The sequence below is a fragment of the Panthera uncia genome, chromosome F2, assembly GCF_023721935.1.
Source record: "Panthera uncia isolate 11264 chromosome F2, Puncia_PCG_1.0, whole genome shotgun sequence".
Classification (NCBI taxonomy): Eukaryota; Metazoa; Chordata; class Mammalia; order Carnivora; family Felidae; genus Panthera; species Panthera uncia.
The window spans coordinates 37484974-37511071 of record NC_064812.1 but is presented as its reverse complement, the minus strand read 5'-3'; the positions used below and the strand labels follow the sequence as shown (position 1 = coordinate 37511071).

The following is a 26098-nucleotide window of genomic DNA, read 5'->3' as shown; positions in this document are numbered from 1 at the left end:
ATCCAGCTGTGGATTTGCTTATATATTTTGTTTGCATTTTTTTCCTTGGACTTGTTTTATACAGTGTATGGCAATATGTTGTCATACAAATTCCGTGATTAATGCTTATTTATGAAATCTTGTGTAAATATCTTAGAACTTAGTCAAACAATGTGCAAGTTAAACAATTTTTTTCCTCTGAATATTGGAATGACAAATCTAAGGGGAATGGTAGGTTGAATAGTTTATGTTCTTTATCTATAGCAAAGTCTTATATGTAACATTTTCCTTTTACCATTCTATGTTATGTCATTCTTTTCCACTTTATTTTACTGGGTGAGAAATCCTGTTTCAGATTTATTCCTCAGAAAAGTAGGGAGAATTTAAATGTGGAAAACATTTAGAAATAAGAATGGTAATTATTTCATGTGTAATTAAATAATCATATTTACTAGTATACATTTGACATCTAATTCTGATACCTCTGTTTGAGAGGCATTTCTTTGTGTTCTATTAGTTGTGTATTAAAAGCAATCCACTCTTTCATAATAAGCTGTTTAATTAACATTATTGCTGTATTAACACTGTTTTTCCAAAAAAATTAAATTGCTCATAAAATATCAAAGTTTGAATATGTGGCAAACATCAAGTATGAGTAAATTCATTATATCTGCTTCAAATTCAAATCACGATAAAATACTTAAAATTGTAAACTTTCTGTGTGAATTGTTCTTTGTATATCTCATCTGAATCATAGTATCATAAAATATTCATGATCATATGTTATTATAATATATATATTAGATAATTATCATAGATTACAGATCATGATATAATATCATGATTGGTGATATACTGATAGATTTTTATTTCATATATTCTTATTTCCCTGGACTTGTTTTAATTTTTTCACATGTAGTAACTTAGTCAATTGTGACTGGAAGTTGAAAGACTCGTTTTCCCTTTTTCTTCTGCTCAGGTGCAGCTTTTCTATGAACTGACTGAGATCATGAGTAAGGTCTGGAATAAGATTCAGAGGAGAGGTAATCTCAGTCCTTCATCAGCCTATGCAGAAACCGTGGCGGGGCCTGTCCCTGGTTCTCCAGTGAGAAGCAGTGTAGGCACTGCTCCTCCAGATACCAGCACATGCAGCCCATCTGCTGATGTTGGAACTACTACTGAGGTAAGTGTTTCTGAAAGGTTCTGCTGCCAGTGAAGGGTGATATATACCACAGAGTTCTATATCAGGGCTGAGAATGAAGATGACCTCATTTCTGTGGAAGCTGGCAGGTTCAGAAGCCTCATGGGGAGCTATGGTAGCAGTGGCTATTTATTAATGTTCCTTTTAGGTCCAAGTATTTTAATTGCTTTCAGTAGGTAGTGGGGTAGTTCAGGACATTCGGGTTCTATGAAATGGAAAAAACTGAGACACAGTAAAGGTATGTTTCCTCAGAAGTAAGGAAACTTAAAAGCTGAGTGAAAAAAAGGCTTATGCTTCCCTTTCCCCTACCCTCTCTGCCCCTGCCCTTTTTGTGAACCAGGGTATTATTGTTATCTTTACGTTAGTGGTTTTTAATCCTGTCAAACCCAAAATCCTCACCTTCTCTCTTCCAGTCATAAAAGTCTTTCTTTTCATTTTTAACACCCTAACCTCACCCAACATGCCAGTGCCTGTTTTATAACAAATATTTTATAATGCCCCTTTACTATCCTGAATGAAAAAAAAAAAAAACAATGTAATGCACATATACATAATGTTTCAAAAATATCTAATAGCTCAAAATATAAAGGATTAAAGGAATATAATTCAAAGTATAATAATATATATTTCAATATATGTGTAAGTGCTCAGGCATGACTATGTTAGAAGAAGACATGATGAAGTACACAGTACATACAATTACTGTGAATTTGACTGATAACAAATAGACTTGTTCCCATCTGTATCCAGTACCACGAGTGGTACTGTTGTGGCATCATTTATTGGTGGCATCATTTTCTGAAATAGCAGCAAACTTGGTAGAGTTTTGAATAAAGCAAAATTTATGCTTCCTTTCTTTTCAGTATTTACATTTCTGGAACTCTTAGTGTATAATTATAATAAAATGGTGCAGAAATGCCAAAAAAATAATGTTTAGATCTAAAGCTGAATTCAGTTTTATTTCCAAATATATTTCCAAGATTTTCACCTGTGTAAATTTCTATGAGATCATTTTGCTTTTCAGGACTGCCTTATTCATGATAGAAGCTCTTAATTCCCCCTAATCCTAACTCTTAAATGCCGGTAGTGACACCCAATCATTGAGTCAACCAGAAATATCCTAATACATTTCCCAAACACAGGGGTGAACTTGCACCACTGAGAACTACTATAATAGATAGAGGTAGAAGTTATGTTATTGTTTTTGCATGAAGACATGTTCTATGGAAACAGCTTTGGCAAAGTACAGAATGGGAAGAAGCATCAGGTAAAGGGGATGTTATTATTTTTTTTAAACACTAAAGGCAATCAAACTCAGTTAAATGGACCTTTTTTTTTTTTTTAATTTGCTTTGAGGCTTTAACACATTAGAGTAGATCTGTTTGACAACTGCACAAGCAACTTCTCTATCCCCGTTCATTCTACATTCTGAGAAACCAGTGACCCAAGTGATGGGTTTTACTCCACACTCCAAATGAGGAATAAGTCCAGTCTAGAAATGTGCAGTTATGAGGTCGATGGGGCATATCCCTTCTAGGGTAAAAACTTGCTTTCATGGAGTTCCTACAGTTAGAATACAAAAGCTCCTGCAGTTTAAAAACAACAACCACTCTGTTGAATGTAATAGTTTTCAAACTTATTTAACCGAAGACTCTTTTCCACATATTATCATTGCACAGAATACACTTTGTGAAATACTTTAGAAGAGTAATCAAAGCTTGGGGTGACAAGTTGCTAACAAGGATAGTATAAGTGAAATTAATAAATGAAGTTAAGTCATAGAGACATTCCACTGGCAGAAAGGAGAGTGTTCCATTAAACAATTGACTGCTAAGTACTTTATTTACTGGGATGTCCAGATAAACATGACTACCTATTTTGGGAAGTGGGCTTTTAGAAAGAGACATTTAAAAAAACATTGAAAGACTGGAAAAGACAAGGCTTTCATGGAGTGGTCGCACCTGTTGGTCATAGATCTAGGGACTGCCATTCATACAAAGTACAGTATAAATGGTGCTCTCTATTGTGCACTGTCCAACCTACACAAAAGGACATGGTAGCCCTAATATGAGATGTAATAGAGATGAACATGCCCTGTAATTATAGAAGTATGATTAACAAATTTATTCTCTAGTATCTTTGGGTGTTTTGCAGAGGAAGTAACGTTTGAGAAGAATCTTGAAAATAAATATAACATTAGTAGCAGTTTTGTTTTATTAGGTGTATTATAATAGAAAAAGCCAGAAGAATGATGTCCTCATGAGCCAAAATGGGGAAATTAATAAAGGGAGAGATTAACAAAGGGAGAGATTTTCTCAGTCACATAAAAAGAAATTCATTCTAGGGTGTCTGGGTGGCTCAGTCAGTTAAGTTTCAGCTCTTGATCTCAGCTCAGGTCTTGATTGCAGGGTCGTGAGTTTAAGCTCCACACTGGGCATGGAGCCTACTTAACAAAAAAAATTAAAAAAATAAATTCTGATTTCTATAACAAGATCCTTACATTCCTGCAATTCATTTAAATTTAAAATATTGAGGATTCTTTCTGATTGAGTTGTAAACATAAGCAATGAAAATGTTCATTAGTGAGCTTATTAGTTTTGCGTTAGCCATGGATTTAATCTGACCTATGTGAAAAAGATCTGAAAATGAAAGAATCATAATGCAAAAGACATATTCATTGGAGGAAGACCATGTAAAGCAGCTTACAAAAGGTAATACAGACTTATGAAGGAAAAAGTGGCAAATATTTTCAGAATGTACCATCTTCTCTTGTTTACATACTGTGGTCAAGAAAACAGGTGAGTAGTCCAATATGGATTTGAAACCTACCGTTATTTGGTATACTTGTTCCCTGAGAAATATCTTAAAATAATTTAGCTACTTTATTTGCCATAAATGGCAGGAAGATTTTTGTGAATACTGTTAGGGCTTTGATCTAACTTTGCAAATTAGAAGGTGTCTATGTATTTGAATATTTAATGTTTAATTTCTCCTCTCAAGAAAATAGTTATGTGGGGATCAAGGTTAACTATGTATCCATATGAGTTTAAATTTACCCCTTTGAGAATTAGCCAGTAAATGATGACATCTGAAAATACAATCATTGTTTTCTCCTGTGTGTATGAATGCTCCATCTATGACTCAGTCTGTGGTTTAATTCATCCAGAATTCAAACTTTGTGCCCAAGTTTTCATTTCTCATTTCTCTTTGTTTATTGTGCTGCTAGAACTGTGTATAAATGATCTTTGTAATTTTCATTCCTTTACTTTTGAGTTCTAGCATATTAGATATGTTACTGTGATCCTTTGGATTCCATTTTTAACTTATTTTTATTAATTTTGAAGAATTTCGCTGTATATTTGAATATGTTACTTACTCAGTGGGAAATACTGGATGTGAAATAACTCTCCACTACCATCCATCCCCTCTTACCTTTATTATTAGTGGATAACCCTAATTTAAGCAACCCGTACAATGCTTAGTGTGCAGATTGGGTTTTAAACACATTGTTCTTGAATATGTGGATGTTAAATGATTTGGGAATATCAACTCATTATGATTGAAATAAATCTGATTTATTATACTCTACAGCATGTATATATTAAGTCTCTTCAAATATATTACGATGTGAATTCATAAAACTGTATGAGTTTATTTTTTAAAAAGTTTTGGTCTTTTGTTTTAAACATAATTATTTTATATTTTTTATCAGATTTGTCCAAATTTTTTGAGAGTCTAATCCTGTTGTTAACTCTTAGTAGATTGTTTCCTTATGTGTTATGTAACCTTATATTAAGAGTTTTTCATTAGCCTATGAGACTTTTACATAGTGGTTGAGGCCCTATTCCCACAGAGGTTTTGTGTGTTTATATCTTTGATGGACTACAGGGATTGTTTCTAGCCTGAAACCCCTTTACTTTTAATTTCATATCTAGAAGTTTTTTGAAAACATTTGGCAGTATAAAATCAAGCCCTCAAACCTATATATACCTCAGAATTGTGTTTAAGAGTCTCTAGGATACCTTGTTTATCTATGCTAAGATACATAAGTCTTTCCTTTTTGGGGTTTATTCTCTTGTGTTTTCACATTTTTTTAATTGGATACTTAATAATATTCATCTTTAAAAAATTAAACATTTAAAACAGAGTCTTTTTATCCTAAGAGGAATTTATAATATGGCATGGATATGTGCATACACATAATATGTAGGTGGACTGCGAAATTTAGCTCATAATGGATTCTGCTTCCTAGAGACAATTCTGTACCACATAGAAGGAGGAGCAAAACTTTTGTTATATAAGAAAAAAATATAAAATGCTGAGTGTATGTGAGAATACTGATTTACAACTCAACCAAAAGTAAAAATTAACACATTAACCTCTAATGTTGTAAGTTTTGCTTCTTGGCAAAATTTGACTTACATTCTTATCCTTCATTGATTCAGTGATTAAAATTGCTTCTAGTTTAGGGGCGCCTGGGTGGCGCAGTCGGTTAAGCGTCCGACTTCAGCCAGGTCACGATCTCGCGGTCCGTGAGTTCGAGCCCCGCGTCAGGCTCTGGGCTGATGGCTCGGAGCCTGGAGCCTGGAGCCTGTTTCCGATTCTGTGTCTCCCTCTCTCTCTGCCCCTCCCCCGTTCATGCTCTGTCTCTCTCTGTCCCAAAAATAAATAAAAAACGTTGAAAAAAAAAATTTAAAAAAAAAAATTGCTTCTAGTTTAAAAAATATGTGGGGTGTGTGTGTGTGTGCGTGCGCGCTTAACATCCATCACCATACATAGTTACAAGTTATTTTTTCTTGTGATGAGAACATTTAAAACCTACTCTCTTACCAACTTTCAAACACACAATACAGCATTATTACCTATATAGTCATCATGCTGTGCATTACATCCCCAGGACTTATTTATTTTATACCTAGAAGTTTTTGTCTTTTAACCCTGGGCACCTATTTTGACCCATATTCACTTTAAATTTAACTGAAAATAAGTGCATTATAAATAATTACTGGAGATTGAGGAATGAACCACCTCATGCCAGTTTTTTAAGTTTTTATTTAAATTCCAGTTAGTTACCATACAGTGTAATATTAGTTTCAGGTGTACAATGTAGTGATTCAACACTTGGATACAACACCCAGTGCTCATCACAGCAAGTTCACTCCTAATCCCCTTCACCTATTTCACCCATCCTCCCACCCACCTTCCCTCTGGTAACCATCAGTTTGTTCTCTATAGGTAAGAGTCTGTTTCTTGGTTTGCCTTTCTATTTTCCCCCCTTTGTTTGATTTGTTTCCTCACTTCCACATATGAGTGAAATCAAATGGTATTTGTTTCTCTCTGACTGACTTTGCTTAGTATTATACTGTCTAGTTCCATCCATGTTGTTGCAAATGGCGAGATTTAATTCTTTTTATGGCTGAGTAATTTTCCATTGTGTGTGTGTATACACATATACATATATATGTATAATATATACACACCACATCTTTTTATCTATTCATCTACCAATGGACACTTGGGCTCTTTCCATATCTTGACAATTGTAGATCATGCTGCCATAAACATCAGTGTGCATGTATCCCTTTGAATTAGCATTTTTGTATCCTTTGGGTAAATAGTAGTTACCCAATTGCTGGATCATAGGGTTGTTCTGTTTTCCAGAATGGCTGCACCAGTTTGCATTTCCACCCACAGTGCAAAAGGGTTCCCCTTTCTCCATATTCTTGCCAACACACCTGTTGTTTCTTGTGTTGCTGATTTCAGCAATTCTGACAGTTTTGAGGTGATATCTCCTTATAGTTTTGATTTGTGTTTCTCTGATGATGAGTGATGTTGAGCTTCTTTTCATGTGTCTGTTAGCCATCTGGATGTCTTTTTTGTAAAAATGTCTATTCATGTTGTCTTCTGCCCATTTTGTAATTGGATTATTCATTTTTTTTGGTGTTGAGTTTTATAAGTTCTTCATATACTATGGATATGAACCCTTTATCAGATATGTCATTTGCAAATATCTTGTCCCATTCTATAAGTTGCCTTTTAGTTTTGTTGATTGTTTCCTTTGCTCTACAGAAGCTTTTTACTTTGATCAAGTCCCAATAGTTTATTTTTGGTTGTTTCCCTTGCCTCAGGGGACATATCTAATAAGGAGTTGCTATGAGGTCACCTTATATTTGTTGTGCTTATTTATATAGATTATGTATCTAGGGAATGCTTTGAAATCACAGTTTTAAATTTTTCGTTTCTAATTAATATTTGCATTCAAATAAGTTCATAAATTTTTAAAAATTGCTACTATATAAAGTACCGTTTTTCTCATTTGCATCAAATACATTCATTATTTTGACTATGAAGAGTTCACTACAAATGAATCTGGTTTTAAAAAGTACATTCTTAACAATTATTTGTATTAAGTAGGAGTATTTGTTTATATGATCCTTGGGTGATTTATACTTTATGAGTAATTTTTTTAATGTTGACATGTTGGTAGGAAGTACCATACTTTTCAGTGAATATAGCTCTAGCTTCCTGAATATCCATCTGGATGGTGGTAGAAGGGGAAATAGGCGTAAGAGGCGTAAGTACGAAGCTTAAAAACAGTTCATCATTTTCCCCACCCTTGCATTGAAATAGCGAGAGCAAAGGTAGTGGAAACCACAGCAGGCCACTTGTCACTGTTGACTTAAGTACAAACCGTGGTGGAAGTGTTTAGCCCTTTGGGAAGTTTTGTGATTGAACAAGAATGCTGGAGTTATTTTGATAAGGGAGTGGAGCAGTGTGGCCAAAACTCTGATCATCCCTGAGCTCTAAAGCAGGCCAAGGATGAAGGGCTGCAGTGTTTGCTCTTCCAGATGAACAAAGATAAATTCAGCTAGGAAAATAAACTCAGTCTTTTGGTCAATTTGCAACAGAATGGTGAAAGAATTGAACTGTGTATTTTAGAACTTGGCATAAAGAGGTGTGGGAAAATAGTTCAGCATCTTCAATTCTGGCTCTATTTTTGCTATATAGATTTGGAAATGGAGCAGAAAATTAATGCACAAACATATTTAACAATACCACACCAAATGTTGTAAATCCAAAATGAAAACTGAAACTGCATGAGGAGGGAGAGCAACTTTTTCAGAAGTGCTTAGTTATTAAATTTGAAGCCACCATGTTCTTAGCATTCCTACTGAATATACCTAACAATATTTAAAAATCTAGGTCTCATTGATTTGAGGTGCTGCTTTCTCCACAGTTTCCATTCTTGGGAGTATGATGTTCTTCTAACTGTTGAAGGAAAATTTAATTTATGAATGCTTCTGCTATAAGAATTTACCCATAAAGAAAGGCGTGTTGACTATATTATATTATCTTTTATTGAATTTGACTTTGTAAAATGCATCCTTTTCTGGGATTAGTTTGTGCTTTTCATTAGATGTTGTGTTACTTTAGACAGCAACTAAAACCCTGCATTTTTGTATCGCTTCTCAAATTGTAAGAATTTCAGCTGTAGCAGAATTAGGACTACTTATTTTGGAGAAGCATTTATATGAAAACATCACGAACAGGAAGTTGTTTGCCTTGTTTGGTGTAAATATAACAAGGAATGGCTTCACTATCTTCAGATTTAAGTCTATAATTTTCTGTCACAGTAAATCACAGGACACTATTGCTTTGCTGTGTTTGGTGTCTAAGTATTCCAACAATAAGTACTTGTCTGTTCTTTTGTGAAAATCTTCCCCATTAAGTCTCCTTTGGGGTGTTCAAGGAAATTAAATTTTCTTCTGATTGAAAGAGATTGTAAAAATTATCATGAGGTCAAGGTAAAAACTTCATGTAGGCGCTGAATATACCTGAGTAGAATACATGCCTGTGCTAATGAGAGCAGAAATTTTTGGATTTACATAAGGTTTTACTCATCGTCCCTGTTGTTAGCTGTCAGACTAATGGCTTGACTAAGAGAAGAGTGGCTTCTGTCCTGAGAAACTATCCATAGAAAGCAATATACTGACCATGTTGTGTTGTCTTCTATTAAATTTTAAGGGATGTTTTGTTCTGGCTGTTGACTACTGGTCATGACTCCTTGGCATAGGAAGTGAACATTTTGTTTGAGACATTCAAAGCAACAAAGAACTATTAGAAGTTGAGTATATATGGCAAAGGAAAAGGTGCTAAAGTTAGAAAGATGACAAAATGAGAAAGGCAAGAAGGTATAGATAGAATACCAAATTTTGTAAGACTGTGAGCATACAATTTGTAAGTAGTCGTTCCATTTGTTAGCGATAATTATACCTACTAATTATGAATTGTTTATTATATGTAATCACTTTATGTTCGTGTTCTTTTTTCTTCTTAACAACAATTCTAAAAGATAAATATCAAAATAACCATTTTGCAGAGGAGGAAACAAACATGAATAGGGTCTGAAGAAGTCCTTAACCTAGTGTATCATGCTGCTTTACCAGACTATGTTTAAGTACATATAACTAAAGTTTAAAAATATATACACGTCTTGTAAATAAGCATACTATAGTGTATTTGATCAGTTCTCAGAGAATGGGTTTGGGCTCCTGAGTATTTTTGAAAGTTTTAAATGAACTGCAAAGGTGGGATTTTAAGAGCCCAAATACTTGGTAGCTAATCCTTAAAATAACACAATACGTGAGAGTGATCACTATCCCTGACACCATCTCTTCCTGTCTTGAGACTGAAGTTATCCAACTCCAAACCAGGATTTATAATTTTCTCCAGACCATGTAACAGCTGCTGAAAACATTTAACGAAAACAAGGACTACCAAACAAACCTTTTACAGAAAGTTTGTTAGTTCCAAATGTGGGAAATTACATATTCGTACTTCATTATGTATTTGTTGAATTAAATAAGCTCATGGTCTTTACCTCGAGCCGTTTAGCCATATAAGTCATTGTAAAAATCTGTTGTCGGGGTGCCTAGCTGGCTGGCTGGCTCAGTTGGTAGAACATGCTACTCTTAATCTTGGGGTTGTGCGTTTGAGCCCCATGTTGAGTGTAGAAATTACTTCAAAAAATTAAAAAAGAACTATTATCAAATCCAACTTTTTAATGTCTTCTTGTAATATGTGAGACATAATAAATGTTCTATTTCTTACTCCATGCTTATTATGGTAATCACTTTGCTATGGATATTGCAGATTCATACATAAGTGCTGTATAGCAGGGGTAGACAAACTGTATAAATGGCTCGATAGTAAATATTTTAGGTTTTGTGGCCCATAGTATCTCTATAGGAACTACTTAACTGCTAAAAAGTAGCCATAGGCAATAGGTAAATGAATGAATATGGCCATAATCTGGTAAAACTTTATTTCCAGAAGTCGAGACTTCAAAATTTATCATTTTTTATAGTTATTTTTCTTTGTTACACACTTGTTTTTTCTCATTCCAGGGAGATTCTGTACAAGCAGGTGATGACTCACCATTTTCAGATTCTGTTACCTTGGAACAAACTACAAGTAACATTGGTGGATCCAGTGGCCGTGTTAGTCTGTGGATGCAGTGGGTTCTCCCCAAAATTACTATAAAGCTCTTTGCTCCAGATCCTGAAAATAAAGGCACAGGTACAGGGTTACTTTTCTTCTCTGCTAAAAAGGTAAAATATTAAACATATTTTTCAAAGAAATAGTAGAACCTAGTTTTATTTATCACTGTCATTTAAAGTAAACAAACATCATTAGGTCTAATTTAGTTGCTTTCTATTAGCAATACGTAAATTTTGTCTTTTTATATTAAAATTCATTCCAAAAGCCAAGTGATTTTTTCATTGGTTTCATTGATGTGTTATATCATTTTCACTAAAAGTATGCAAAGATTGTTAGATACAGTACCTCAAGCATCAATGGATTTCTTCTGTCTTGAAATAGGTGCTTTATCTTAATCGTGAGGCCTATATTGATGTTACTTTTCCTTATTATTGTAGAATCCTGTATGGTTAATGAACAGAAAGTCTCATTTCCTCTCTAGGAGTTAAGGATGTATACATGAACATTAAATGTAAAACACAAGGTTTTAATATTGATTGTGAGGCCAATGCTGATTATGTTTGCTTCTTATTGCAGGGCTTTGTATGGTCAGTGAACTAGAAGATCTCAGTGCTTCCATAGATGTTCAGGATGTATATACCAAAGTGAAATGTAAAATAGAAAGTTTCAATATTGATCACTATAGAAGCAGGTAAATAATAATAAATATGGGAAAAGCTATGCTTTCTTTGAACAGTCTTATATAAGAATTTTTATATTTTAATTTTGTTATTTTTTGAAGTGCTGTACTTATTCCCAAAGAGAGTTCTTAACAGATAAATTGATTAATTTTACTTGGTATTCATTCATATATGGAATATAACAAAGTTTTGTTTCATGCGATGGCAAATCTATTCATAAATACCCATATTGCCATATTAAATGAAATGAGCTGCTTTTACTAATCATCTCAAACAGTTTGTTATTTTGTATATTTGCAAAGATACTGGAGACATAGTGGATGGTTTTGTTTTTGCTGTATACTTGCTGTCCACTCTCCATATGAGTTAAATCACAGATTAAAATGGAGCGACATCTCATGGCCCTTTGTGCTTTGGAGACTTTTCTTAATCTCTCATTTGACTAATATACATGTGGTAGATATTCCTAGAACCAGATTTTTCTTGCCCTAATAACTTTCTATCAAAAGTATTATTGTGGGCAAATATAATTTATTTATAATAAATAATAGTAAAAAAATAAAGTTTTAAACAACTGTATTTTGGTTTTTTTTTAATGTTTATTTATTGTTGAGAGGAAAAGAGAGTGTGAGTGGTAGAGGGGCAGAAAGAGAGAGGGAGGCACAGAATCTGAAGCAGGCTGCAGGCTCTGAGCTGTCAGCACAGAGCGCCACACGGGGCTTGAACTCGTCAATCGCGAGATCATGACCTGAGCTGAATTTGGATGCTTAACCGACTGCAACACCCAGGCGCCCCCAAAAAGTAAAGTTTTACATATCCTCACAAAGATACATAGCAATGTTGTCATTAATTTTTCCCAAATACAAAATAACTAGCACTTTTTGGAGTTTTTTTGGGTTTTTTTTTTTTTTTTTTTTTTTGCTATTCTGGAATACTATTCTGGAATTTGTATTTTTTAATTGAATTATAATAAAACACATTTTTTAAAATTATTTTTTAAACAGCATCATATTTTTAGTTTCATATTAATTTAGTATAGAAACAGCCTTAAAGTCTGTTTTTTGGATTCATAATTTTCATTCAGCAGTTATTTATTGAGTGCCTGCAGAAGCACATCTGTTTTTGTACTTTTACTGGTGCATCCTATACCCTAAAAACAGAATCTTTTTTCTTTAACAGGTTTCTAATTCTGCATTAAAAACATTTGAATTTTTATTACTTATCATATTGCGTGTCACACATATCCTATTGCTCATGTCAATGACTATCAAATCTATCTAGCCAAAAAATTGTGTCATAATTACGAAGTTCAAAATATTTTGCTGGGTATATATTAAAACCTGTTGTAATAGTAGAATGTTATGAAGCATATATTTTCTTTTATACTAACCATGAATCATTAATTGATCTTTGATAATGTAATGTTTAGCTCTTTAGATCCTCCTGAATAGTATATCTCTATATGATAGATATAGATACATGTGATACATGATTATTTCAAGTGATACACGATTATTATGTTATAGCTGTAATAATTTTCTGATGATGTGAACATTATAATCTATGTTCTAGATCATCAATGACTTTACTGTTAAATTATGTAAGTTTTAAATATTTACCCATTGATTTATTCAAAATATTTGTTGTGTGTTATGTGCACTATGCTAAGCACTGAGGATGTAGTATTGTAAGAAAAATAAACATAAATCATGCTTTTAGGGGCCTTGTGGTCTCAAAGATAAGGTAGAAATAAATAACCAATCAATAAGTATACAGTTTTACCAATAAGACAAATGCTTCTATTATGCAAAACTACCCAGGGTGTGGTGCTAAAATAAATTGTTCTTGATTGCATTGTCAGTTCCACGTTTCAGTTCAGTGTAGTGTTGTTTACATAGTAACTATTTGAAATAGTTATATATGCTCAGTTTTTAACTCAGAAAAATTGAAAAGAACAGATAAGGTGAACTTATGTTTTCCAGGCCAGGGGAAGGTTGGCAGTCAGGACATTTTGAAGGAGTATTTCTACAGTGCAAAGAAAAACCTGTGGTGAGACTCATTTAGTAATTATGATTTTTTGAAAATATATGATAAACTGTTTATCTTTGTTCATTCATGCAATAGGACTAATGGTTGCAAGAATTAGAGCTCAGATAAATTCTTTTTGACCTATTCTTCCAAAATTACATTACAAAATAAAACTGCTCCTTTAAATGCTTGTGTTTTGTAACCATTTTCCTATTATAGCTTTTAAGTAAATTTTTCAAAAATCAAAGGTAGGATTGCTTTTATTAAAATGTTTTATCATTAATGTACTATTATGTTGATGTTTTAGAAGTTTTTCCTATTCATAAGTGAGTTCATGTTGGATTGTCCTTTATCATAAACTAATAGTAGTAATTTGACACTAAAAGCAATTATTTTTCATTTACTTCCATTAACAATGCTTTTGCAGAAGATGGTCCAGACAGAGGCCATACCTAGCAGGGGCTCAAACCTGAGCCCATGCAAACTTGAGCAAAATTAAAACTATCCAGATTTTTTTGCTTATGGCTTTTATTGCTTTTTGTCTTTTCACCTTCTTTGCTCCTGTCCATCACCTCAAGCCTTGGGGAAGAGTGTTGGTCTTTGGGGCAATGTGGAGGTGTCTTCCTTTCCTGTACTGACAAGCTGAACAGACGCACCTTGTTGGTTCGACCCATCAGCAAGCAGGACCCTTTCAGTAATTGCTCTGGCTTCTTTCCTTCTGTAAGAAATCATTTTAAAATTATGCTACAGAACTCCCACTAACAGGAATCCAGAGAAGGAATTGAACTATCCATAGAGTCAACTCTTGATTTTTATCCTCCTCTGTGTCATCCACTTTGTAAATGAACTCTACTTTACTTTTAACTCATAGACTGATTTTCTAGTACCATCTAATTTGTTTCTGAGTTACTTGCATATACTCTTTTTCACTCTGGTTTTGTAATTGCAAACTAACTTTACCATCAGCATAAGAAAATAGAAGTGTAGGACATTAAGTGTAATGTTTTTTAAATTGTGCATGTATAGAATAATCAAGAGTTGACCAGACTGCTTTGTCTTTTCTTTTATGGCTTTTACTTAGATTGCTTTTTTCCCCTTTCTATTATGCCATTTCCTTCTCACAACTAATCCACATTACCATATTTGGTGATCTTGAATCTGGACAGGGCTATATGCCTGTCATTGCTGGATATAGGATGAACACTAGACTGTCCACCAGTGGCTTTTAGAAGTTTAGAACCTTATTCTTTTCTAAGTGGTACAATATATCTGGATATGTCATTAAGCTAATTATTTTAAACGCCATTCTTAAAGTCAATACAAATGCATATAATTTAAAAATATTAAGAACAGATTACCACAATGATAATAGCAATTCTCTTAAGAATTTTTTAAATCATTGCAAACATTAGATGTTTTCTTAGCATGTGTGAACTATTTCCCCTTTTTTGTAGCTCAAAAGTAATTTAAGACCTAGATCTTTAAAAAGGTGATAAAATTAGTCAAATATTTTAAACAGTTGTTTAATATTGTATTTGAATAGCAAATGCTAGTTTCTAATTGGATTCTGACATTTTTTCTGGAATTTTAGTCTGGAAAAAACGTCTCTACATGTGGCTTTTATATCAGTGGAAATTCTGTTCAGTTTTATTTTTATTTGAATGGTATTGGTGTCTCTGAGAAACATTCTTAATTTTTTTACGTACTTAATAATTTTAATGTATATTCATGAAAAAACCCAAACTTATTAATGCCCTTTAAAATTTTTCTGCATTTTTATAATACTTCTTTAATTATCAGTGTTTTCTAACTTTTCATTTTAAAGAGTATAAGATGCTGATTATTACCATATGAAAAGTAATATTTACATTATCTCACTCCAGCTAGTATTCATTTATTTTTTCATTTTGTTCCTTGTACATTAAGGGAGTTGAGGATGCAACAGTTCAACAAACTTTCTCTCATGGGGAGTTTACATTCAAGAGTACCTACGTTCAATATGTTTAAAATATATTTTCCAAATCAAAACATTCATACACTGAAGCACCTTTTATACTATTTCCAGGATTCAAGCATAGCCATTAAGGAGGATTTGAGTTAGGTTATTTAGATTAGTGGTTGATTGTAACCCTGCCCCCCAAGCCCAGTTTAAACATCTAAATACAGACAGTGTTGTTGCTGTTGGGCTATATCACAGCCATCGTTCTCCATCCAGTGTTTCCTGTTACCTAGCAAGATGGACATAAGACTGGTAGCACGTTTTCTTGCTTTACTGTATTTCCTTTTCCGTGTAGAAAGCAAAAGGAAAGGGAAATCAGAGAGGCAGCTAGAAAGTTGGGAACAGTAAAAACAAAACAAAAAAACACCTCTGAAGGCAGCAGGACAGTTACAGGAAATTTATTATTTTGCACATCCATTTAATTCCTACTTCCCAGGTTATTTTTAATGGTCAGAAAATGAGGTTAAAAAAGAACATAGACAAAGATAACTAACTTTTATCTTACCTTTGTTCATTGTAAAGTCCAGATTAAAAACAAAATCAACAGTGACAGCTGAAATGCCTACTATTTTCCCCTTGCTGTGTCACTAGGTGATAGGTAGCAATGTGAGAGGAAGAAAATGGAAGCAAAAGAGCTTCACTAGTGCTGGGATAACAAAAGCCCGGGCACTTTGCTGCTTTGCCACTCTCACTTTTTTCCTGTTTGTTGTTCTTTCTCAGTGCATTTCCTCTCTCGACATCACGCATTGGACTATAATAACCTAAAAACTTTATCAGGCCCTGGGAAGAGAGGTTGGAAATGTGTATAACACCTTAACTTTAACTTCATGTTGAGTGATGTGTAAAATAGGATTTTATATACATTAATTGGTTCAGGAAAACTTTAAGAGCTGTCCTTTAATGTTGAGAAATAGAAAGTATGCATTTTATTTCACTCTTCAAAGTATGCTGTTTTACTACAATTTGTTTATAGTGTGTAATTTGAATATAATTGGACATGTTTTGTCAGAAGTATTGATGATATAATGTTATAATTTTTACTGTCAGTCAAATGTCGTATGTGTATTTATGTAGCATTAAACTCAAGGAATAGGAGTTTGAATTGTGAGAGAGTTGATAGTTAGGTTTTGTAAACAGAATAATAGCCACTGAAAATAAGCAAGTTCTAAAAGACAGATGTTTTATTTTTGTGTTATGTTACTATCTCCAATAAACATGCATTAAATGATTGGTTTAGTTATCAAAGCATGGTATCAATGAAGCTCTTTTTATGGGCTTAGTCTCATATACATTAGCCAAATTATTAAAAGAAAAAACTCTGCTCTCATAAATGTTAAGTCGAGGGAAGTCAATCATCTTTTCTATTCAGATTGTTTGTTGATTACAAATGGAAGAACATTACATGGTTATTTCAGTTTCATCTGCATAAACAACGTCTCTGTGATCCATATTGGTACTTTTAATGAAAAATTATCAAGAATGAAAAGGTAAAATCCGGAGATGTCTTGTTGCAAATTCTGAATATCACAGAGAATGTAGAAATCATAGACACAGATACAACAAAGTTTAATTGCCTCTCTCAAGATCTAGACTAGAACTCAGGATTTCTAATTTTCAGTTCAGCATTCCAAGTCTTAGATGGTTTTTCCCCATGTGTGGAATTGATCAGTAATGTGCTCATCAGAGGGTGTAGACATAGTAAAAGATTATAATATCAACTGAGATTATTTTCTGCTTTCACATAGTTTTTTTTTTCTTTTTTGTAATGAAGTTTGTATTGTGATTTCCTCTTTCTGGAACAGACAACAGCAAAACTCCTAGATGGCTCTCATCAGCAGCATGGATTTCTCTCTTTGACATACACAAAAGCTGTAACAAAAAATGTCCGCCACAAGTTAATATCAAGAAATGAGCGAAGAAGTTTTCATAAGTTATCTGAAGGTTTAACGGATGGTTCCCCTCATTTTCTTCATGAAATTCTTCTTTCAGCACAAGCTTTTGATATTGTCCTTTGCTTTCCTTTGCTTAATGCCATTGCAAGTATATTTCAAGCAAAATTACCAAGGACCCAAAAAGAGAAAAGAAAATCTCCTGGTCAGCCCATGAGGAGCCATACATTGACTTCACGCAGCTTACCTTTGATTTATATCAACACAAGCATAATCAGAATTTTTGTTCCAAAAACAGAAGAAATGCAGCCAAGTATTGAAGGTATGGCCTTCAGAGGTTTTTGTGGTCTGATTTTACATAACTTCCATTTAGGGAGTTTAGTTTTTTCTATTCTTTTTTAATATGGCTGGTGGTTGTAGTTTGTACTCTGGTTGTGTTTTAGAAAGAGTAACTATGTTACAGTCATTCTACAACTAAACCTTTAGGAGATAAGTCAGGATACTGGGTTTGTTTCTGACTCAATTACTAGAGTAAAAAGTAGATTTTTTTTTTTCATCAGGACTTTTGCTAGTGAAGCTTATCTTACTGTCATTTGTTTTATTATCTCAAATTTTAGGTTCTATATACCTAAGGTAAGTAGAAATTACTAAAAAAAAAAAAAAAAAAACAGCCAACACCCAAGGTTCCTGTGGCTTCTTCCAGGCTTCTCAGTGCAAATTAACTTAGGTTTTAAAATGAAATGAATTTGGGGCACCTGGCTGGCTCAGTTGGTAGAGTATCTGACTCTTGATCTCAGGGTTGTAAGTTCAAACCCATGTTGGGCATGGAGCCTACTAAAAAAATAAATAAATAAAATGTAATGAAATGAATTTAGAATCCCACTGCCTCCAACCGTGAGAGTAACTTTTGAATTTTTGCTTCCCCCATGCTAGAAAACAGTGAAGAACTTTAAGGATATTGAGTGAAGTTCTAGTATAGTGGTTCACATAGTATGAACTTGGAAGTTACAGAGACCTGAGTTCAAATCCCAGATTTACTAGTTCAGAACTGTGAAATTTAAAGCAAGTTAAGTCTAAGTTCCTACGTATAAATGGTAATAGTAGTGCTTGACTTGATGATAGACCTTACTGACAGCTTACTTTTCAATGATGACTACGTGGAGACTACATGAATAGTGCTAGCTGCATAGTTAGCTTTCAGTAAATGGCAACTGAATCAGCAGATGTGCCCATTCTTTTAAAGTAGAGTATCTGGAAGTCCCCCATTTCACTACTGCTTATATACCTCTTTGGCCAAAACATAGTCATATGGCTACACCCCACTGTGAGAGAGGCTGAGAACAGTATTTCCCTAGGTGGTAGGGTGCCCAGCTCATAAATTAAGGCCATGTGAATTAGAAAAAGAGAGAATGGTAGTTGAGGGATAAGTACTAGCCTCTGCCACATGAAAACAGTAAAGCTTTTTTTTCCCTTTTAGTTATTATGTGGAGGAGGAAGAGCTTGAATGGTCAGTGATAGCAAATAAAAAAAAGAAAAGCATCTAGTTCATTCTGTTTCTTCTTGGAGCCTAGTCTGTCTCTTGTTCTGTCTCCCAAAGGCAAGTCTTAATTGGGGAAAGTTATTCTGCCTAACATTATAAATAAAGTTTTATTCAAGGTAATGGTCCTTTTTAAAAAAGTTCCCTAAGTAAAAAATAAATTTGTAGAGCTTTATAGTTCTTAATTACCAACATGTATAGAGATAAATTCAGTGTATTATACTTAGTGGATATTTTTAAATGTTTATTTGTTTGTTTTTAAGAGAGAGGGAGAGCAGGGAAGGGAAAGAGAGAGAGGGAGAGAGAATCCCAAGCAGGCTCTGCACTGTCATCACAGAGCCTGACGTGGGGCTCGAACCCACAAACTGTGAGATCATGACCTGAGCCAAAAGTAACTGACTGAGCCACCGAGTTGCCCCTGTACTTCATGGGTTTTTAGTATTAACCAGTTCCTATTTTCTTTCTGATTTTTAGTAGAACTGTCATAAAATTGATTATTTTGAGATAAAAAAATTAGTATTGTCTGTATATGCTGTATTCTGACAGTATTATACAGTTGTTTTCATCTGTTCAGAGACTTTGTAGAAACACATGAATGGTAAAGAATAAAGTTAGTCTTCGTTGAGCAATTACAAGTGATCTGAGAGGCAACTACTAACCAGGATAGAGGCTGCATGCTCATTGTAGACACGCTGACCTTTGTGCTTTTTCCTTGTTATTATCCTTTATTATGTGAGTATCTAATGAATGTTTAACTAACACGATTTATATTAAAATTACTTAGGCAAAAAAAGAAACCTATATTTTTAAACAGTATAGCTCTCTGAGACCCATTTTGTGTCATAATAACACTTTTTCATAACCATACAGAAAGAGGGATAGACATAAAAGGTCATGGAGATTTCAGACCATCTTTTTGATTTTTCAACTGCAAATAGGGGGAAAACACTATGGAAACAGAAGTAGTTTGGCTTTCTTTATTTGAGAAAACTTAGGATTATTTTGATAAGAGTTTGAAGTAGTCCATTGTATTTTAAAACTATCATTATATTGGGGCACCTGGCTGGCTCAGTTGGTTAAGCATCTGATTCTTGATTTTGGCTGGTCATGATCTCACTGGTTCATGAGATTCAGCCCCGTGTAGGGCTCTGATCTGACAGCATAGAGCTTACTTGGGATTCTTTCTCTTCCTCTCTCTCTGCCCCTCCCCCACTTGTTCTTTTTCTCTCAAAATAAATAAATATTTTAAAATATCATTATATTACAGTATCTATAAGTTTTTCCATTAAAATAAAATTGCAGAAAATTTGTATCCAGATGAAAATAAGAATAAAGTTTTATGATATCTATATTATTAACAAATTGTAAATTTTTTTTAGCAATTAAGGGTTTTCTTTTCTACAGATACCTCTCTGGGTAGTATAAAAACATTTATTTTCCTAACCAGAATGAGTTTCTGTAATTTCATTTAAAATAATTTATGTTAGTAAGCTTTTGTGATTTCCTGAAAATTCTTTTTCTTTTTTTTTAATGTTTATTTTTGAGAGGGAGACAGAGAAAACAGTCAGGGGAGGGGCAAAGAGAGAGGGAGACAGAGGATCCTTCTGCGGGATCTCTCAGCAGGAAGTAAGCTCCTTCCTGTCAGCTCAGAGCAATGGGGGCTGGAACCAAAAACCATGAGAACATGACCTGAGCCAATGTCGGAGGCTTAAATGACTCAGCCACCCAGGCACCCCAGATTTACTGAAAATTCTTTGTAGTGTGTATTTTGTGTTTTCATTCCATAATTTTCTTATTATTTTCATTTGAGTGTAAACAAGTGGTAAGGCCCAAAACTTCATGGAAACCTAAGGGAAAAAAAGTGTTATTAGAGATGAGAGGGTAGTATGAGGTGGAGAGAAATACAGGAGTGCTGTATGAAAAAATTGGGATAGGTCGTGCAGACAAATCAGGAAGCAAAGCAACCTATCTGTGATGAGTTTTTACTGCTACAGAAGTGTTCAGGAATTACAAATCGTCCTCAAATTATGTGATGTAATTGGCCTCTAAATAGTAATTGCCTGCTAACTAATCCTAGATTGAATCCTTCTTCCTCTAATATCCCTAATGCTATTTTAAGGTCTCCCACCTTAAATTTCACATCCTAAAACATCAATATTGATCACAAATACAAATAAAAAGAAAAGAAACCAAATGTATATGCTTCATCTCCCATTTAAGTTTTGAAATTGGGCCTAGAATGTAGAGCAGTAGCAATATGTTGCTTTTTCAGGATGAGCCAGCCTAGCTTAGACTTTTTAAATAGGTGTTCAATAGTATTTTATACTGATAAATCTTCCAGAATCAGACATAGCTTTCCTCTATGTGCACATTTGATCTGCATCCAACATTTGCTTATTCATCATAAAATATTTTACCTGTTTGATGTACTGAATGGTTTGGGATGTCTTTGGTACTTGTTAATAGGAGGGACATTTTCATAGTGACTTATTCTTTCAGTTAGACATTCATTCTAGTACTCCTTTGAATAAAATTTTGTAAATATACATACATGTGAGAGAAACTTACATGACAACTTCTTTTCACCACCCACATCAGTGTCATGGCCCTTAGGTGAACCTTATTTATGGTGTTAAATGTTTCTTCTTAAGATAGACTTTATCTATAAAGTATAAATTATCTCAGTCATTGAGTCAGAAGTCTTTTTTTTTCAATTTTTTTATTGTGGTAAAATACACATAACAAGATTTTTTCCATTTGTAATTATTTTCAAGTGTACATTAACAGCATGAATTACATTGCCCAGGTTTTACAACCATGACCACTATCTGTTTCCAGATGTTTTCATCATCACAAACTCTGTACTCATTACTTTCTTTCTCTATGAATTTGCTTATTCTGTACATGTTTCATGTAAGCAGAATCATAAATATTTGGCTTATTTCACCTAGCATGATGTTTTTAAGGTCCATCCGAATTGTAGCAGGTATCAGAGCTTCCTCTTTGTGGCTAGATAATACTTCATTGTATGGACGTGCCACATTTTGTTAACTTTCATCTATTAGACACTTGTGTTGTTGCCACCTTTGTGTTGGCTGTTGTGAGTAGTGGTGCTGTGAACACTGGCATACAAGTGTCTGTTGAGCCCATTTTCACTTCTTTGGGATATGTACCTAGGAATGGAATTGCTGGATCATATGGTAATTCTGTGTTGAGAATTCTTTGTTTTTGAGGAACCTCCAGTCTGCTTGGACACCTTTTTGACTAAGGCAGGATTTGTGGTATTTTCTGAACAACACTCATGTGCAGGCATAGTTCAGAATATAAGAGGGCTCACTCTTAGTAAGGATGGGAGCACCTGTCCACTAAGCACCTCTTCAACGAGACAGAGGTTAGAAGTTCAGTAGTTCACTCTAGCTTTATTTTCCTATCATTCGCAGCCATGGTTTATTGAAACAGGTTCTGTGCTTCACTGATTTGTGTACATGTCAGAAGGAATAAAAATCTGGCTATTTGGGAAAAGGGAGAGAAAGCAGCTTTAGTTCTTTTGTGTGTTTGTTTTGTTTGTTTTTTGGTTTACTGTATTATAATCATTAATACTACATATCACACAATTTTGTTGGTGTTGTATTAAATTTACCTTTCAGTGGGGCGCCTAAGTGGCCCAATCTGTTAAGCGTCGGACTTTGACTCAGGTCATGATCTCATGGTTTGTGGGTTTGAGCCTGCATTCTGCTCTGTACTGTCAGCTCGGAGCCTGGAGCCTGCTTTGCATTCTGTGTCTCACTCTCTCTCTGTCCTTTCACTTGCTCATGCTCTGTCTGTCTCTCTCTCAAAAATAAGAAACATTAAAAAATTAAAAAAAATAAATTTACTATTCAGCTGCTTTAACTAGGAAAATCCTCAATTGATTGGAATTGCAAAAATATTTCTAGCCTTTTGCTTTCTTATTTTTAAAGTTCTTTCTTTTTTTAGTGGTGGTTATTGTAGGATTTTTAAGGTAGAGTTTCAAAATTCACATGCCTAAGTGCTTCCTAAGCAGGTAACCTTGAATAAGAGCATATGGAAAAAAGAGTGCATTTTGTTACAGCCATTTTGGAAAATATAGTCTGTTTCTCTATGATCTTGTGGTTAATTTAAATCCTTTATACAAACACTTTTTGCAGTAAACACCTTTTTAGTGGCATTTTTCATGACTTGGGTGAGTATGTATATAAATAAATTTCTAGCAAAAAAGATTGCTAGATCAAAGGGCATGTACCTTTAAGATGTTAAGGGATGTCAAATTGCCTGTCTAAATAGCTGCACCAGTTTACTATTTCTTTACTCTGTTTCTAATAGAGTTCTGGGTTTTTGTCAGTCTCATTAATTAAAATTGCATTCTTTTTCTAGGTAGTTGCTCATCTTTTCCTTATCAATTAGTAAGAACTCTTTGTGTATTAAGTCTTTTGTCTGGACTACGTTGTATTGCATATATCTCTTCTCTTTTCTTCTCTCCCTCTGCCTCTGTGTGTGTCTATGTCTATGTATATATCTGTATTTATATCTACATGTATATATCTTATACCTATATAGTTGACCCTTGAACAATGCGGAGGTTAGGGGCACCAAGCCCCCTCGCCCCCGTTGAAAATCCATGTATAACTTTGGACTCCTCCAGAACTTAACTACTAATTGCCTACTGTTGATAGGAAGCCTTACCAATAGCACAGTCAGTTAACACATATTTTTATATGTCATATGTATTCTCTGCAGTATTCTTACAATAGTACCTAACTTTTTCTAAACTTTTTCAGTATTTCTGGGTTACACAGTTCATCAGAGTTGTTTTAAATTGTCTCCAATCTCCAAAATTTTTCTAATAGGTTTATTTTTAAAAATCTACGTATAAGCAGACCTGCAGAGTTCAAACCCTTGTTGTTTAAGGGTCAGCTGTACTTATATCTATAAACTATCTCTGAGAAGTAATGACTTTCTAGAATGTGCCTGTCTGTAATTTATATAGATAGATGTATCTTGTAGGTAGGTAGGTAGGTAGGTAGATAGATAGATAGATAGCCTTTCTGTAGTTATATTGCATGCCAAATATTCAAAACTTTTGGCACATTCTACATTTTTTTTGACACTTTGTCTTTCATCATTGCTGCTCTTAATTCAAATGATTAATTCACCCATGATAGCTTTGTGTAGGGTTGTCACTACAGTTAGGGCTTTATAAAAGTGTAACATTGCACAGAGGCAAGTTCAAATACTCTTGGGACTTGAGATGTTTTATTCTGTTGAGTTTATATTGAGAATCCTAAAGGAAGAAGTCTCTGAAACACTTATTTCTTGCTGGATTTATGAAAAGTTATTTATAAATAACAGTCTTATGTTATCCAACAGTTGCATGAAAATTCTGCTCTTTATTTAAACTTCAGGTTCTGGTCACTTAAGCTCATAATTTCAAAGTTGTTCGTAACGTTTTCATTTTCAATACACACTCTTCTTGCACCAAGAAAAGATAAAATCTTTCAGACTTACATTTCACATTACATTAACTGTAAAAGTTTTTAATAGTTCATGTGTAAAATCAGTTAATAATAAGAAAAATATACTTAACATTCTAATATTTTATTTAAACAAATGATACTGAAAGTCTGGTTTTCAACTTGAATATTGTTTGCATTATGTGCAATCATTATCAAGATCCTGAATCTACAGGTGTTTGACTTCCAGTTTAAGCTATTTATTTCAGAATAGAGGACTGTTTTTTGGATCTAATATGAGTCTTCTAGAGTAAGTAGTTCCGCATGAGCCTAAATTTTTAAAAATACAGTTTAAGCAAAGAAGGAAGGCATTCATTTTCATGTTGAAAATGCATCTAGAGGGAACATTTCCTCATATGGTCCAACTATTAAATGCAGGTGAAATAAACCAAAAAAGGGGAAGCTTACTTTTTTCTAATTATAAAGTAACTAAAGAACTGAATCAAAGCACTTTCTTATATAAATACATATTTTATTATTTTTTCTTCTATCTCAAAGGTACATTTTGATAAGCTAAATACTTTCTATAATAAAATTGATTATTTTTATTTAGTTTGTGAATGATCTGCATTCAGTGCTTTTCTTTATTATTAAAACTTTATAGTCAGTATAATCTAGTGAGAACACTTTTGGCTCTAACAGAAACAGAATTCTGTTCTTGGATCTGGCTTTGTATGTAACACCAAGTACGTCATTTTTCTTCCATATGTACCTCATTTACTGCAGTGTTTCTATTACATTTCAGACTTTCATATGGTGAGTAGTATCTGTAGCCTGGAAGAACAGTTAGCAAGTATACTAATTGCACTTTTGTGGTATGGTCTATTCTCTAGACTTACTATTTATTGATTTAATTGATGCCTGCTGCTTAATCAGAGGTTTTCCCCACATGGAACTATTTGATAAGCTTGGCATAAAATGCAAGATCTGTGAAATGTAAACAATGTTCATAGTATGAGGACCTATAATCAAACCAGACCTCTAGTCATTTGAAAAGAGTACAGCTGCATGAGAAGCCGTTTTCTATTTGATCTTTTTTGCTGTGGACATTTAAAAGTACTGTCTTTATTGCACCATCCACATGCTAATATTTATTATGATAGCTCATCTCTTTCTCCCCCTTTTTCTGTCCTTGTGACCACCACCTCCCAGCTGTTTTGCCATTCCCTTTATGTACATCTTATCCTGGTTCCTTCTTTTCCTGAGTATCTTTCTTGTAACTTTTTCTGATTTTCTTAATTCTGACTTTCTTTTTTAGTCTAATCTAAGTCAGACCATACTGAGTGTACTGCTGAAGCAGCTGGAAATAATCTCTTAGCTTTTGCATTCTTTGGGCACCACAGTTTGGGAAATATGGATTGTATGCCTTTGTAGGCGTGTTCTGTTCAGGATATTCTCGAGGTCTTGCAGCCAGTCCTGTTCTGTTCCATTTGTGGCAGATGATAGTTTCTTGGGAGAAACGATGAGTTTGAGTATCTGTTTTCTTCAAAAGCCACAAAGTTGTATATTGTTAGCAATTTTAAACAATTTTTGAACAGCTACTACAATGGCATCATCTGTTGGACAAGAGGGAGTAGAATATAAATTTATATTAATATAAGTTAATGGGGCCATGAAGAACCCTTATCCATTTCAAATGGTCCTTAGAAAAGACATTGAATTAGCCAGTGATTTACAGAAAAATTGTTAAACTTTATAAGAACATGGCAAAATGCTGTTGCTTTATTCAATACAAAGGATCAGAATTTAAATATAT

At 33.8% G+C, this 26098-nt stretch overlaps 1 protein-coding gene across 11 annotated transcripts in view; it reads left to right on the top strand.

The window, feature by feature from the left end:
• VPS13B (vacuolar protein sorting 13 homolog B) overlaps positions 1-26098 on the top strand; it is an 805502-nt gene that overhangs the window by 443309 nt on the left and 336095 nt on the right. For 5 of the 11 annotated variants that reach the window (XM_049633567.1, XM_049633569.1, XM_049633570.1 and 2 more), the window contains exons 25-29: positions 959-1162; positions 10588-10759; positions 11258-11372; positions 13968-14109; positions 17191-17599. In XM_049633567.1, the coding sequence (XP_049489524.1) occupies positions 959-1162; positions 10588-10759; positions 11258-11372; positions 13968-14109; positions 17191-17599 (1042 nt within the window). Of the gene's footprint in view, positions 1-958; positions 1163-10587; positions 10792-11257; positions 11373-13343; positions 13411-13967; positions 14110-17190; positions 17600-26098 lie in introns of those variants that run through there. The other 6 variants (XM_049633568.1, XM_049633573.1, XM_049633574.1 and 3 more) reach the window with 6 other exon arrangements.